The following is a 17,506-nucleotide window of genomic DNA, read 5'->3' as shown; positions in this document are numbered from 1 at the left end:
CACTTTTTGCGATACGGCACTGCGTTGTTTTAACTGACAATTGCGCGGTTGTGCCCAAACAAAATTGACGCAATTTTTCCCCCACAAATAGAGCTTTCTTTTGGCGGTATTTGATCACCTCTGCGTTTTTTTTGCGCTATAAACAAAATAAGAGCGACAATTTCGAAAAAAAAAACACAATATTTTGTACTTTTTGCTATAATAAATATCCCCAATATTTTTCTTAAAACAAAAAAAAATATTTTTTTCTCAGTTTAGGCCGATACGTATTCTTCTACATATTTTTGGTAATAAAAATTGGCGTCCTTTTTGTCCCCACAAATAGAGCTTTCTTTTGGTAGTATTTGATCACCTCTGCGGTTTTTATTTTTTGCGCTATAAACAAAAATAGAGCGACAATTTTGAAAAAAATTCAATTTTTTTTACTTTGTGCTATAATAATAAATGTTTCCTCAGTTTAGGCCGAAACAAAATTGGCGTCCTTTTTTCCCCACAAATAGAGCTTTCTTTTGGTGGTATTTGATCACCTCTGCGGTTTTTATTTTTTGCGCTATAAACAAAAATAGAGCGACAATTTTGAAAAAAATTCAATATTTTTTACTTTTTGCTATAATAAATATCCCCCAAAAAAGATATAAAAAAAACTATTTTTTTTCCTCAGTTTAGGCCGATACGTATTCTTCTACCTACTTTTGGTAAAAAAAATCGCAATAAGCGTTTATCGATTGGTTTGCGCAAAATGTATAGCGTTTACAAAATAGGGAATAGTTTTATGGCATTTTTTAAAATATTTTTCTTTTTTTACTACTAATGGCGGCGATCAGCGTTTTTTTTCCGTGTCTGCGTCATTATGGCGAACACTTCGGACAATTTTGACAAATTTTGGGGACCATTGTAATTTTCACAGCAAAAAGTGCTATAAAAATGCATTGTTTACTGTGAAAATGACAATTGCCGTTTAGGAGTTAACCACTAAGGGGCGCTGTAGGGGTTAAGTGTGACCTCAAATGTGATAATAATTTTTCCTCAGTTTAGGCCGATATGTATTCTTCTACCTATTTTTGGTAAAAAAAAATCGCAATAAGCGTTTATCGATTGGTTTGCGCAAAATTTATAGCGTTTACAAAATAGGGGATAGTTTTATGGCATTTTTATTATTATTTTGTTTACTACTAATGGCGGCGATCTGCGACATTACAGCAGACACATCGAACACTTTTGACACATTTTTGGGACTATTGTCATTTATACAGCGATCAGTGCTATAAAAATGCACTGGTTACTGTAAAAATGTCACTTGCATGGAAGGCACCGCCATCCTCACTAAGGGAAACAGGCAGTGGAGCCTTTGCTGCTTCACTGCCCGTTTACTACTGCGCATGCGCGAGTCGCGCGGCGCTTTAAGATTGGGCGGTTGTTCTCTGGGATGCACACAGTTCATAGAAAAGACAGCGCGCCCCATTCCCCGAGGACAAGAATGACGACCAGCCATGGACTAGGATGAGGCAGATTAGGAGGATCTGCCTAGCAACCGCCATTTCTGATAAGTAAAAGTTTTTTTTTTAGGGTGGACCTCCTCTTCAATTGTGTTCCCTAGTGTGTGTTTCTAACTGTAGGGGGAGGGGACTGACCTAGAGGAAATGACAGATCGTGGTTCCTAACTATTAGGAACTCACGATCTGTCTCTCCTCACAGAACAGGGATTTGTGTGTTTACACACACACGTCCCTGTTCTGCCTCTCGTGCCCGCGATCGCTCACGGCCGGCGGTCATCGCGACCACCGGTCACGGGCATCGGCACCACCGCGATGCAGCAGGAATGCTTAAAGGGGCCAACATACAGCTACGACGGTTTCGCGGGATCGCGCCGACCTGCCGCAGTATAACGACGGCGGCTGGTCAGCAAGCGGTTAAATCGTTTTTAAGGGCGCCTTGAGATTGTCTATAATTTTTAAAGGTGCCTTGACTGAAAAAAGGTTGAGAAACACTAGTCTAACCCAATCTGCTAATACTTGATAAAATGCTCTGTTGTATTTTGGTTGTACCTTTTTATTTCTAATTCTGCTAATAAACTTTATTTGTAAAAGAAAAAAAAGTAACAATGTTCTCCACTGAATACTGAAACTCAACACTCTTCCTGAATCGTCAGTCATTTTCAACTGTTTTATCCATATTTGCACAGGTTTATTATAGGCCGTGAGAAACCGGGACAAATTAGTGAGGTCGCCCAACTAATCAGCCAGACGCTGGAGCAAGAGCGCCGCCAGCGGGAGATGCTGGAACAGCACTATGCACAGTATGACGCAGACGACGATGAGGTAATACCGGATTTCTACAGTTTAAAGGGGTTGTAAAGACAAAAATATTTTCCTCTTAAATTAAAGTCTGACAGTAGCTGATGAAGTAAAAAGTAATGTTTTGCATTATAACTAGTTTGATACCTGTTGAAATCGAGCTGTTTTATTCACCTCCGTCACTCCTGAATCGTTATTCTCACTGACTTCCTGGTTTGCGGTGCGCATTCATTCTTGTTACATCACGGCCTAATGGGAACTACAGTTCCCATTAGGCTTAGCCTCCATGCCTGTGAGGGATAAGAGAGCATCTTCACGCAGGGCTGTAGTCATAGGGAGGGGGTGAGCACATTCTGCTTTCCACCATGCAAAACGGCTCAGATGCTGGTGGAAAGCAAGAAGAGGAGTGACAGGAAATGGCATTTTCAAACCTGGATTACTGTATTTTGGAGGTCAAAAGGAAAAACGAGGTAACTGATATTTAAATGCTCTAGCTTACAGCAATCAATTGATCTAATAAAAAACGAACCTTTAGTGTTCCTTTAAGGCTGCATTCACACCTGAGCGTTTTGTCGCCTGAAGCGCGACGCTCAAATACGCTAGAGGGGAGAAAATACATTATACCCTATGGAGATGGTTCACATCTGCACGCCGATACGCCTGACGCCGAACGACTGAAGCTCAAACAAGTTCCGGACCCTTTTTTGTCGCGCGCATCGGGCGGTTTGGGCGTATTTGAGAGTTTCCCTTTCCCATAGAAAGTAATGGAAACGCTCGATTCAAGCGACTTGAGCGTTTGCTACGGGCGTTTCGTCGCTTTAATCAATAGAACTTTTCACCCAGGCAGAAGATTAAAAAAATCTACCAACATAGCAACAAGTGATGAAAAGATGATCATTTTTCCTATTGGCTAAAATAAAAAACGTACAAAAACGTCGGACGACGCTGTATGCAAACGCGCAAATAAGCATGAATACGCGCGACAAAACGACGGAAAAAATCGCACGAAAAACCGTCCGAACGACCGACGCTCAGGTGTGAATGCAGCCTAAGGGGTTGCTTTCAAGTTACTCTATGTGGCTAACAGTATGTGGACGTCCCTTCACATTACTGAGCTCAAGCGTTTTAGTGAAGGGTGCGATTTATACCTCATTATACAATGATATTTTAGATCAGTGCTGGGACAAGGCCCAGGGCCAACATGCCAAATTGCACCCCCCCCCCCTCCAAGATGCATGAGCATCATGTGTCAGCAAAAATCCCCCCTCCCCCCCACACAAAAAAAAATGAGCACTTATCTGCATGTATACCCCTAAGCATAAATTACACCTCCCAGTACAAATCCACCCCCCTGCTGAAATCCCCTTTCCCAGCACACATCTTTGCCCCCCCCCCCCCCACCCCCCCCAGCTTTGATCCTCTTTCTCCCCATATGCCCCGATCACAATTCCCCCAACAGAAAAAGAATTTCCCCCTCCTAACACAAATCCTCCGGCCCTCCAAATTGCCCTCCGAGCACAAATCCCCCCCCCCTACTCCAAATCCCCCCTCCCAGCACAAATTCTCCTCCCCTAATCCCCCATCCTAGCACAAACTCCCCCCCAAAAAAGTCCCCTCCTAGCAGAAATTCCCCCCAAGTATCCCTTATAGCACAACCCCCCCCCAAGAAAAATTCTCCTTCTAGCACAAATCTCCTCCCTCTCTACCATATTATCTTTTCTAGCACAACCTCCCAAATCCCCCCTCCTACCACAAATCCTCTTCCCCACCCCCTCCAAAACACAAATTTGGAGGGCCGGAGGATTTGTGTTAGGAAGGGGAAATTCTTTTTTTGGGGGGGGAATTTTTTAAAAATCGTAACTCCACTTGCGAGTGTTGTCTCACAAAACAAGCACGATTTAGGTCAAAGTGGTGTGCAGTACCGCGTTTGGCCGATCCGCGCCATTCGGAAATGCACAGAAAGGCCAGAGGACAGCTCGGCTGACCTTGGCAAATCTCGAGAACAAAGTCTTTCCGAGGTTTGCTGAGGTCAGCCGAGGTGTCCTCTGGCCTTTTCGGCTGTTTCCGAGGCTCTCTGGCGCCCCCCGCCTCTGGCCGCATGTGGTATTGCGTGCCATTGAAGTCAATGCGAAAGGAATTATTTTCGTTTCCATTGACTTCAATGGGGAAACTCACTTTGATCTGTGAGTGCTTTGGATTACGAGCATTCTCCTGGAATGGATTATGCTCGTAATCCGAGGTTCCACTGTATATAGAACCTGGCCCACCTTTCCTAGCCCCGCTAACCTAATCTAACCAAGACACCTCCCACTCCATGAAAGTGGTGGCAATCTTATGTACATTCCCTCCTCTGTACTAAAATGTATCTCTTGCTGGCCAGACCTTTGCAGCAGGTCTCCATAGACATAATTGGGACAATACTCCTACACTAGACATTTTATGGGCCCATTCAAATGTATAGCGAGTTACAGGGCTGGCATGGCTAATGCCAAAGAGGATTTTTTTGCCAGAGGATGTAAACACTGGAGGCAAGTAAACTCCTGGATAGGGATTAGGGCAGCCATTTTCAACCTTTCTTTCACCAGTAGAACCCTTGAAATAATTTTCAGATGTAAAGGAGCCATTAATAAAACCATTTCATTGGGTAGTGGTCAGATTGCCTTTTTTCAGATATCATTGGTGTCATGCCAAGTAGCATTGGCACTGGAACTGCTATAGGCACCATTAAAATGGAAGGTCTATCAGCCACAGCTCAAGGAATCCCTAGCCACCTCTTGAGGAACCCTACGGTTTCTGTGGAACCCTTTTTGAGAATGGTTGGGTCCATAGGTGTGCGCAGACTATTGCATTAGGGCAGGGATATGCAATTAGCGGACCTCCAGCTGTTGCAGAACTACAAGTCCCATGAGGCATAGCAAGACTCTGACAGCCACAAGCATGACACCCAGAGGCAGAGGCATGATGGGACGTGTAGTTTTGCAACAGATGGAGGTCCACTAATTCATTATCCCTGCATTAGGGTATGCACCTCAAACCTCAAGCACACACGCCTTTCTGGACAGTGAATGAATGGGACGTGTGCTGAGCGGCTTCCTGTTCATTCACAAACTGAAGCATAGTAAACACAGTTATGAATGGACTCAGTTAGTGAGTGTGTTCCCTGTGTTCATTTAGAAGGGGCTGGTAAATTACATATTTACAAGCCTCTTCCCCCAATCTTCATTCTGAAACATCCCCGGCAGCAGCTGAGAGGAGAGGAGGGAAGCCAGCTGCACCGTGGGGTGGGTGGGGGCAACAGAGGGGGGTAGCCCAGGCAGTAGGGGGAATCTGCACCACACGTAGTGATTAGGGTGGGCCCAGGCACACCTGGCACACCCCCTGCGCACTAGGGTGACCACATTTCCAAACTACTATTCAGGGACACCCTCCCTTCCCAAAAATCAGCTTGTGCTGTAACGAATCACAGCACAGTGATTGGACACAAGAGGCGGGATTTATGATTTCTCCAATCACAAGCAGGGGGCGGGGATTGTGCTCCTCCAGGCATTTTTGGCCAGGACAAGTACTGTCAGTGAGTAAAGCGGTGATGTGGCAGCCTTTTTTGGGGGCATCAGATCGATCCGGGGGTGGCTGTGTGAGTTTCATTCCGGGACACTGTATTGTCCTGGAATGAATGTGCCCGGGGCAGACCTGCAAAATCCGGGACTATCTCGGGCAATCCGGGACACGTGGTCAGCCTACTGCGCACACCTATGGTTGGGTCAGGGAGGTAGGGCTGAGTTTGTCCTGTAACCTAAGAGACTAGGCCTTGTGTTAATTCTATCTCATGCCGCATTTTTATAGTGTAGACACAAAGAAATTTAGGTCAGGCCACCCGAAATACACCCCAAGGCAGTGTACCCTAAGCGCTGTGAAGTCCTGACTCAAATTTCCCCTGATGAGCCGCCTTTGCTTTCACAAAACAGGCTATTAAATCTCTAGAGCCTGTCACTAATATAAATACAAGTAATAAATATTTCCTGCAGCAGATAATCAAATTACACAGAAGCTGCGGACGGAATTCTAATTAGACGGAGCTCCGTGTCTTGCACTCCAATCAGAATTCTGTGGCAGGCAGAGTATGGCACAGGGAGCAATCTCCTGCGAGAACGCCTCTGCTCGCTGCATGCTTTACTTCCATTTATCATCCAAACCTTTAAGGAACTAAATGTTTCTGTAGCGTCTCCAAATATAACAACTGAACATTATTTTTCTGTTACTGAGGATGGCTTACAGATTTGTCGACCAGCTAACAGACACGCAATAATTATCTTCCGTCTCCCTTATTTAAAGTGTTACTAAACCCGCAACGGTAAAATCAGTCTGTATATGCAGCATAGCATGCTTGTTATACTCACTGTGGAACTTAAGGGGTTAATCCTCTGCATTGTTTAACCACTTCAGCCCCGGTCGATTTGGCTGCCCAATGACCGGGCCATTTTTTGCGATTCAGCACTGCGTCGCTTTAACTGACAATTGCGCGGCCGTGCGACGCTGTACCCACACAAAATTGACGTCCTTTTTTCCCCACGAATAGAGATTTCTTTTGGTGGTATTTGATCACCTCTAAGGTTTTTATTTTTTGCGCTATAAACAAAAAAAGAGCGAAAATTTTGAAAAAAAACAATATTTTTTACTTTTTGCTATAATAAATATCCCCCAAAAAAATATAAAAAAATATACTTTTTTCCTCAGTTTAGGCCGATACGTATTCTTCTATTATTGGTAAAAAAAATTACACCAAGTGTATATTGGTTTGCGCAAAAGTTATAGGGCCAGATTCAGGTAGGGAGCGCGTATTTATGTGCGGGCTTAGCGTATCCTATTTACGCTACGCCTCCGCAACTTTGACAGGCAAGTGCAGTATTCACAAAGCACTTGCTCCGTAAGTTGCGGCGGCGTAGCGTAAATTGGCCGGCGTAAGCCCGCCTAATTCAAATGTGTTAGATGTGGGCGTGTTTTTTGTAAATTTATTGTGACCCCACGTAAATGACGCTTTTTCCGAACGGCGCATGCGCCATCCGTGAAAGTATCCCAGTGCGCATGCTCCAAATGACGCCGCAAAGACTCATTGGTTTCGACGTGAACGTAACTTTTGCCCAGCCCTATTCACGGACGACTTACGCAAACAACGTAAAACTTGAAAAATTTGACGCGGTCCCGACGTCCATACTTAACATTGGCTGCGCCTAATATACGCCGGAAAAAGCCTAACGTAAACTAAGTAAAAAAATGCGCCGGGCAAACGTACGTTTCTGAATCGGCATATCTACCTAATTTGCATATTCTACGCGGAAATAAACGGAAGCGCCACCTAGCGGCCAGCGTAAATATGTACTAAGATACGACGGCTTAGGAGACTTACGCCGGTCGTATCTTAGCAACATTTAAGCGTATCTCAATTTGAGCATACGCTTAAAGATACGACGGCGCGGATTCGGACTTACGACGGCGTATCTACTGATACGCCCGTCGTAAGTCTTTCTGAATCCGGGCCATAGAGTCTACAAAATAGGGGATAGATTTATGACATTTTTACTAATATTTTTTTTTTTTTACTAGTAATGGCGGCGATCTGCGATTTTTATCAAGACTGCGACATTATGGCGGACACTTCTGATTTTTTTTTTACTCTATTTTGGGACCATTGTGATTTATACAGCGATCAGAGCTATAAAAATGCACTGATTACTGTGTAAATGACACTGGCAGGGAAGGGGTTAACCACTAGGGGGCGAGGAAGGGGTTAAGTGCGTCCTAGGGAGTGATTCTAACTGTGTGGGGGCTGGGCAACGAGTGACACGACAGTTATCACTGCTCCCGATGTGACTAGGCAGAACAGGGAAATGCCTTGTTTACATAGAGATGATCAATGGCACCCGGCGGATATCGAGTCTGCGGGACCCTTGGGCACGCTCACTGAGTACGCGGCGGGGGGGTGCGCGCACGTTGGGCAAATTCACTTTGCGCAGCTGTGCCATTCTGCGGACGTATATACATGCGGCGATCGGCGAGTGATTAAAAAGTCTGTTTTATTCTGTATAGATCCTCCCCCTCCTGCACTGTCTATCTGGGGAAGGCCACCTAACACAGGCAGGGCAGCCAACCTGCACATGCTCAGTTGTGTCTTTTATGCTGGAGAGAACATTTACTTGTTCTCAGAGCTAGCCAGGTCACATGACATTGACATCGCATATGTGGGCGTGTATACAGGCTGTGGTGGAAATCTCCTCCTACCTGAACGCTTAGCATGGGAGAAACTGTGCAGTTTATCATGTAACCGTGTGTAACGGTCACCACCGTTTACGACCTTCCATCAACCCACGACAGCTTATCTGACACTCCAACCAACAGGACCCGATCCATCCTATTTCCAAGAATAACCGAGACACACAGCTCTGGGTTCTGGTTTCAAAATATATGAACACTTTTAATGGTTAGCTCTCAAGTTTATATACAGTTTTCAAGGCATGTTTCAGTGATCACAGGAACAATCAAACTCTCCACCCACACATCACACCCTGGGGGGGCTTCAATACACCTTCAGATGGGCTAATTGCTAAACATTCCAGACATTTCGGCGCCGGTCTATAATTATCATGACCTAATCACTGCACCTGAGAGGTCACATTCCTTCATTAACAGAATTCAAACAAAACACAATCACACAATGAATTTCCCTCAATCCACATCTTTAGACAGACGGTCTGTCTCCGACAGAAAGGTATTCACCTCTGAGCATCAATAGGCTTTAAGCAGTGTTATCACACAATGAAAGGCCTTTCAAGAGCCAGCCTCATTTAACATGTCAACAGTCTACACAGAGAGATGAGTCATAGAATAAACCAACACTTTGCAATATCTCCTGCAATATGAGCTATCAGTAATGTCCCCTGTCCTGTAATTTAGGATATAATTTCTCAGTCACCCTATGGCCCTATCGGACATAAGGTGACCCTAGACATAAGAGTTATTAATGACGCTGGCACAGGAGTACCCCTCATCCTTCCAAAGTCTCTGTTTGTCATGGGTCATTCCGTTACACTGTGGTATACAGATCATTCATATAGTGGTAATATTTTAATGTAAAAAGAAGATTTATAAGCTGTGGGCACTCTGGGGGGGGGGGGGGGGGTGAATTATTTTCATATTACTGAGTTTAGTAACACTTTACCGTACATGTAAGCCCTAACTAGGTAACCTTTAGTTTGTTTGTTGAAGCACAGTGTAATATAAATATAAAAAAATAACTGTTTATTACCTCTAAGAAAATATATATATTTTTACTAGTTCACTTTTAAAGGAAAACATGTCAGTTTATTAGTATTAATATTATTGCATTATAGTAATTATTGTTAATAAATATATTCAATAAATAATTATTAATATAATATAATACTTTACTATAATATAATAAATTATTCTTATCTACCCTAATGACTCAATAAAACAAACAAAAAAAAGTATAACATATTTAATACCATTATGATACTCGATTAGTGCAAATAATACACATGAAAGTCCAAAATAAATCCAAAAATGAATGTCCAGCATAAATCGCAAGATAGTGATCCACACAAACACTCTCCTGGCTCTCCTGTAGTCCAAGGGAGGGGGGCGAGCACGACACTCCACACCAGGGAGAAAGCCTTGCATTACTGTGTGGAGTTACAGACAGAAGAACAGGAAGTGAGGATTTCTCAGAAGAAATAAGGACACTTAAAAGAAAAATGGAAGGATGAGGTAAGTGAAGGAGGACTGCTCTAAGGTAAAGGAAGATATTTAGGGAAAAAAAATTGTACATTTATAACCCCTTTAATGTGCTGATAGATTCAACATAAATCATATAATAGTAATCCTTACAAAAAAGTTCTTTGGGGATTAAAAGTGCCCCGCTTGCGGCCGAAAAGCGGTGCAGCAGCTCCACTCAAACAGGGCTAGATCGCCGCTAAAACGAGCAGCAATTTAGCGCTAACGGACGGCGCTCGCAGTGTGAAAGGGTCTTAAGGTGAAAAATCTTTAAGGTGTAGCTTCCCCAACAGCCCCCCAACTTACCTGAGCCCGATCTTGGTCCAGCACTGTGCACGAGATTAGCGGCGTGGCTCTCTCTCCTCATTGGGCTGTGTGAGAGCAGTCATTGGCTCCCGCACCTGTCAATCAAATTAATTGACGGGGGACCAGGGGGGCAGGGCCCAGCCACACTATGTTTGTCAATAGAAGCACACAGTGCTGCTTGGGATAGAGCCTGCATGAATACCCCCATCCCGCCCCCCAGCTTGCTAGTGGGGGTACTCAAAGTCCCCCCGTCCGAGGGAGGAGGGAGAAGCCAGAAGTGTTGACAGCGGGTCCCCAGAAAAGGAGGATTGGGACTGCTGTGCGCAGAACAGGTAAGAGCCGGTTCGCACTGCAGCGGCATGACTTCGGGGGCGACTCTGCAAGTCGTCCTGAAGACGACTTCAGAGGCGATTAGCAAAATGACTTCTAGCGTCGCTCCTATTAGAATGGTTCTATTGCATAGAATGGGACGCGACTCGTCAGGCGGCTGAACTGCCTGACGAGTCGCCCCAGTGTAAACCGGTGATCTGACGATATGGTTCCGGCTATCGAGATGGTTCCTGTAAGGACTGCGCAGGCGCAATTCTTGCCGACGGAAATCTCCGAACCTCGGCCGGCATCCAGGGCGACATGGAATTTGAGGAAAGTGGCTCCGCTCTTTTGGCCTCCTGGCTCTTTTTTTAACATCCTCCAATCCGAAGGGATGTTAAAGAATGAGCCTGGATGCCGGCCGAGGTTCGGAGATTTCCGTCGGCAAGGATTGCGCCTGCGCAGTCCTTACAGGAACCATCTCGATAGGGGAACCTTAACGACAAGTCACCGGCTCTAAATTGTATTTGTTTATTATTTTAGAAAAATAAACAGTGAGCCTTTTGATATCACTATAAACATCCAAATCTAAAAAAAAAAGTTTTGGCTTTATAATGTTCTTTCAGTTTTTATAGGTCTTCCAATAACTCCAGTTCTCGCTTTGTCATCATGACCATTATACTCTCCCACCAGCAGCAATCAAGCTGTTAAGGTCTGAAAAGGCTCTTTTCATCCTCACAAATAATTAACGCGTATTTATTTGGGCTGTGAGCGCGTGTTCCGTGAGAGACACGGTGTTCCGAGCCCCCCATGTTCTCATTATTGTTGTGGCTGATGTGATTTCATAGCTCTGCCCTCCGGGGATGAAACGTACAGGAGAACAAGATGAACTCGGAGCATTCCTCCATTTTTTTTTTTTTTTTGTATCTTAGTTATCTTTTTATTGTATCTTTATATACCGTACTTTATTGTCCTTGCTTTAAGTGATATCCATTTTAGCTTCTAGATGCTGCTGCAAAAACTAAGGGAAATAGCTTGAAACTTTAGGTAGTTAAATGCATTGGGGCAGATCCACAAAGCTAGTACGCCGGCGTATCTACTGATACGCCGGCGTACTTTCAAATTTCCCGCGTCATATCTTTGTTTTAAATCCTCAAAACAAGATACGACGGCATCTGGGTTAGATCCGACAGGTGTACGTCTTTGTACGCCTTCGGATCTAAGATGCAATTCTTCGGCGTCCGCTGGGTGGCGTTCCCGTCGTTTTTCGCGTCGAGTATGCAAATTAGCTATTTCCGACGATCCACGAACGTACGAGCGGCCGTCGCATTCTTTTACGTCGTCTCTAGTCGGCTTTTTTCGGCGTATAGTTAAAGCTGCTGTTTGGTGGCGTATTCAATGTTAAGTATGGCCGTCGTTCCCGCGTATAATTAAAAAAAAAAAAAAATTGTTTGCGTAAGTCGTCCGTGAATCGGACTGGACGTAATTTACGTCCACGTCAAAACAATGACGTCCTTGCGACGTCATTTAGCGCAATGCACGGTGGGAAATTTAGGTACGGCTCATGCGCAGTTCGTTCGGCGCGGGGACGCGCTTCATTTAAATTAAACACGCCCCCTACTCCCAGATTTGAATTAGGCGCCGTTACGCCGCAAGAGATACACTACGCCGCCGTAACTTACGGCGCAAATTCTTTCAGGATTCAAACCAACAAAAGTAAGTTACGGCGGCGTAGCGTATCTCAGATACGCAGCGCCGGGGCAGATCTTTGTGGATCTGCCCCATTAGGTTCACAATAAATTTTAGTTGAGATCTGCCTTTTTTTAAAGTGTTACTAAACCCAGGACCCTGCATTCAATATATCTGATCTCCCACAGTACACAGAACATGGAAATGCAATTATTTTACTAAATATAAACTGCTAAATACCTTTTCACATCGTCAGTATATAGCAGTCTTGTAACGTCTAACAGGATCTGGCCAAGCACTGGTTAAAACTTGTAGGAGGAGTTTTCATTCTCCTCTGACTGTCCTATGAGGCTGCAGGACCCCTGAACCTGTGTCTGGACAGTGCTGATTTGCCCTGTGCTGATCACATGCACCTCTCAAGAAAAAAATAACTCTAGCAATACACGCCAAACTGAGCATGTGCAGAGTGCCCCAAAGACTCTGTACTATCAGCAGATGGGTTGGGGACAGTGAATGAAGGGGAGGATCAGAGAAGACAGGATCAAACAACAGGGATCAGCAACCTTTTTCCACTTAAGGGCCGGATTCAATGTATGTGAATGCATGTAGGGCCGAATTCACCTGCTAATAAATAATAAGATAATAATAAGGGGCCAAATTCTCAAAAATCTTGCTTAACGTAACTTTAGGGAGTTAAGTTACACTGCCGCAATTTTCCGAAATTAAGTACCGATTCTCAAAGCACTTACCCGGAAAATTGCGGCAGCGCAACTTAACTCCGTCCGTCGCAAGGCGTTCCTAGTTTAAATGGGCGATTCCCATTTAAATTAGGCGCGCTCCCGCGCCGGACGTACTGCGCATGCATGTGACGTCATTTTTCCCGACGGGCAGCGCGCGAACGTAATTTACGCCGGGCTTTGTGGATCGCGACGGGACAATAAAGTTGCGTCGAAAAAAAAAAAAAATACGCGCCGAAAAAAAAAATTAAAATTTAAAAAAAAATCGCGGCGATCGAAAAAAAGGTCTGGTTTTACATGGTGGACTAACTTTCCACATTGTAAAACTAGCCCTAATTTTGCGCAAGCAAATCGGAACTTACGCAGAAACCACAATGCTTAAAAGCTTTGTGGATCTGCTTAAGTACTCATTTGCATACGCAAAGCGGCATTTCAATGAGAAATGCCCCCAGCGGCGGATGCGGTACTGCATCCTAAGATCTGACAGTGTAAGTGTCTTACAGATGTCAGATTTTCTGCCTAACTTTGGAAAAATCCTTTTGAGGATCGTTTTCAAAGTTAGGCACAGGGATACGCAGGCTGAACAGCAGATCCGCCTGCGTATCTCTTTTGAAGATTTGGCCCAAGATACCTAACATGTCATGCTTTAAAATTATGCATACCCGTAGAATGGCGACAAACTACGTTGCTTACAAATCTTCATAGGCGATGCTTTAAAAATTATGCAGGTAACCAGTTTAGAGTTACATAGGAGGTCTAGTGCTAGAATTATTGCTCTCGCACTAACGATCACAGCGATACCTCACATGTGGGACGGGAGAGCCGCGGAAGGCGGCGGGAGGGGGGGAGTCCCCTCCCGCTGGTGGGGGTTAACAGGCGAGTTGCTTCTTATCCGCATCGGTTGTTGGCCCAAGAAAGCCAACCTCCAAAAAATGTCCTTGGGCCGGGTGCATGTGAATTCATTACGTGCACTGACACGTTGGACATTTAGCGGCGGTGGGCCGTAGGTTACCGACCCTGCTTTACTGCATATAAAGACAGATTTTACTGTTGTGGGTTAGGTAACACTTTAACCACATAAGCCCCGGACCATTTGGGTGGTCAAAGAACAGGCCACTTTTTGCGATTCGGCACTGCGTCGCTTTAACTGGAAATTGCGCGGTCGTGCGACATGGCTCCCAAACAAAATTGGCGCCCTTTTTTTCCCACAAATAGAGCTTTCTTTTGGTGGTATTTGATCACCTCTGCAGTTTATATTGTTTGCGCTATAAACAAAAATAGAGCGACAATGTTGAAAAAATATATATTTTTTCTTTTTGCTATAATAAATTTTCCCAAAAAATATATAATTTTTTTTTTTCCTCAGTTTAGGCCGATACGTATTCTTCTACCTATTTTTGATAAAAAAATCGCAATAAGCGTTTATCGATTGGTTTGCGCAAAATGAATAGCGTTTACAAAATAGGGGATAGTTTTATGGCATTTTTATTAATAGTTTTTTTTTTACTACTAATGGTGCCGATCAGCGATTTTTTTTTGTGACTGCGACATATGGCGGACACATTTCGGACAATTTTGACACATTTTTTGGACCATTGTCATTTTCACAGCAAAAAGTGCTATAAAAATGCACCAATTACTGTGAAAATTACAATGGCAGTGAAGGGGTTAACCACTAGGTGGCATTAAGGGGTTAAGTGTGCCCTAAGGGAGTGATTCTTACTGTAGGGGGGTGTGGCTGTAGGCGTGACGTCACTGATCGTTGTTCCCTACTCACACCTCTCCCCGTTCTTCAGCTCCTGTGATCGATCGCGGGACCCCAGCAGCGATCGGGTCCTGCGGGCTCGGTCACGGAGTTTCGGACTGGATCTGAAACGGCTGGGCTCTTAAAGGCAGCGTACAGGTACGTGCCTGTGCCCAGCCGTGCCATTCTGCCGACGTAAATGTGCAGGAGGCGGTCCTTAAGTGGTTAAGAGGTTAAAGCAGGCGTGTTCAAAAGGTGGCTCTCCAGCTGTTGTGAAACTACAAGTCCCATGATGCATTGCAAGGCTGACAGTTATAAGCATGACTCCCAATGGCAGAGGCATGATGGGCCTTGTAGTTCCTTAACAATCCGCAGGGAAGCCGACAGCTTTGGGAGTGTTGATCTCCTTGGTCCACCCAGCTCTAATTTTGGAATTTCTACTTTTCTAATTTTAGATTTTCTAATTTTCTAATTTAGAATTTTCTAAAATCCGAAAATTTGAAAAAAGAAAGAAAATCAGTATTAAAGGTATTAAAATTTCCTTTCAAATTTGGCTGTTAGTGAATGTAACAAATACAAATGTATCTGAAGTTGCGAAATTATCTAGACTAACGAATGCCGCATCTAAACAAATGGAATGGAATAAATTAATAATAAATAATAATAAAAAGTTTTCATTATTTATTATTATTAGATCGTTATGTTCCATTCGTTTAGATCCGGCATTCGGATGAATTCCTTTTTCGTTACGTTCACTAATGGCAAATTTGAAAGGAAATTTCAATACCTAATTTCCAAATTTCCGAAATATTGAAGTTCTGAATTTCCGAAAATTGAATTTTCAAATTTCCGAAATTCAAATTTAGAACATTTTGAATTTCCTAACCTTCGAATTTTTCTGAATTTTGGATTTTCCAAATTTTCGAATTTCCGAATTTAGAATTTTTGAATTTCCGATATTCCGAAATTCGAATTTCCGAATTTCCGAACATTGAATTTTCAAATTTTTGAATTTCCGAAATTTAGAATTTCCGAAATGTCGGATTTTTCAAATTCCCGAAATTTAGAATTTTCATATTTCCGAATATTCTGAGATTTTGGAAATTCGAAATATAGAAATTTCGGAATTCGAAATTTCCAAAATTCGGAATTCAAGAATTTGGAAATTCGGAAATTAAAAATTTCCGAAACTTGGAAATTTTGGAATTAAAGGGGTTGTAAAGGTACAATTTTTTTCCTAAATAGCTTCCTTTACCTTAGTGCCGTCCTCCTTCACTTACCTCATCCTTCCATTTTGCTTTTAAATGTCCTTATTTCTTCTGAGAAATCCTCACTTTCTGTTCTTCTGTCTGTAACTCCACACAGTAATGCAAGGCTTTCTTCCTGGTGTGTCGTGCTCGCCCCCTCCCTTGGACTACAGGAGAGTCAGGACGCCCACTAACACACAGCTCCTTTCTCTATCTGCAACATAGAGAGCTTCCTGACTCTCCTGCAGTCTAAGGGAGGGGGCGAGCACGACACTCCACACCAGGGAGAAAGCCTTGCATTACTGGGTGTAGTTACAGACAGAAGAACAGGAAGTGAGGATTTCTCAGAAGAAATAAGGACATTTAAAAGCAAAATGGAAGGATGAGGTAAGTGAAGGAGGACTGCACTAAGGTAAAGGAAGCTATTTAGAAAAAATTGTACCTTTACAACCCGTTAACTAATTTGTCAAAATTAATTAAAAAATTATTTCAGAACTAAACGAATTGCACATGTCTAAGGGGATCTGCAGGAGGAACCAGTCCATCAGAAGATAGAGGTTCCTATGGCAGAGGAGAACTTTGGCAATCTCTTTTACCCCCCATTACCACTTCTATGAGTATCATTGGGGGAGGTCACATGATGCTGATCATTGTCACGTTTTATCCCAGACAGGAGAGTACGCCACGGATGAAGACGATGAAGATGTTGGTCCGGTAATTCCAGGAAGAGAAATGGCCATTGAAGTTTTTGATCTTCCGGAAGGGGATGAAATGTTCTCCTCTGATGTGGATGCGGCAAAGCTGGCTCACAAATTTAAAGAGGTAATTACGTTAAATGTTCTTATTTTCAATAGCTGAGTGGTCAGTAATGGTTTAAAATGTATGAATAACCAATTTTTGTATTTGTTTCGGATAGAGTAAGGAATGGTTAGAACTCCTTGTCAGGTTTTGATCGCTCTCTGTGTCCCCACTGGAGATTCACTCTTCTAAATCTGTCCTGGTGGGGAAAGAAAGTGATGGGAAATCCACATTTTTTGAGTTGCCACTAGAACGAGGGGTAAGGGGAAATCTTGCAATCAGGACAACTGTCCCGTGGCCAGAGAGGAAGTCCCCTTTTCTGCTTGATCGACTTCAGTGCAACCAGCCTGTCGTTTTCTGGTTTGAACACTGCCAGCAGCTATAGCAGCCGGAATTGATCATTGTATTCTGACGGCAGGGAAACTTTCAGCTGTTAGGCCTCGTACACACGACCGTTTTCCTCAGAAAATTCCATCAAGAAAAATGTTGGCAGAGCATTTTTGCCAAGAAAAACGGTTGTGTATATGTTTTTTGTCGAGAAAACTGCCAATTATATGCCAATCGAGCTCCACAGTGTCCGGCAGTGAGCACAGA

General features: G+C 43.7%; 1 protein-coding gene across 4 annotated transcripts in view; it reads left to right on the top strand.

Annotated features, from left to right (window-relative positions):
- PPP1R9A (protein phosphatase 1 regulatory subunit 9A) overlaps window positions 1–17,506 on the top strand; it is a 333,162-nt gene that overhangs the window by 190,769 nt on the left and 124,887 nt on the right. For all 4 annotated transcript variants that reach the window (XM_040352313.1, XM_040352312.1, XM_040352310.1 and 1 more), the window contains exons 6-7: window positions 2,183–2,318; window positions 16,784–16,936. In XM_040352313.1, the coding sequence (XP_040208247.1) occupies window positions 2,183–2,318; window positions 16,784–16,936 (289 nt within the window). The remainder of the gene's footprint in view (window positions 1–2,182; window positions 2,319–16,783; window positions 16,937–17,506) is intronic.

This window comes from Rana temporaria, chromosome 5, assembly GCF_905171775.1.
Source record: "Rana temporaria chromosome 5, aRanTem1.1, whole genome shotgun sequence".
In the NCBI taxonomy this organism is placed as follows: Eukaryota; Metazoa; Chordata; class Amphibia; order Anura; family Ranidae; genus Rana; species Rana temporaria.
Note: the sequence above shows the minus strand (reverse complement) of the source record. Positions and strands in the feature narration are given on the sequence as shown.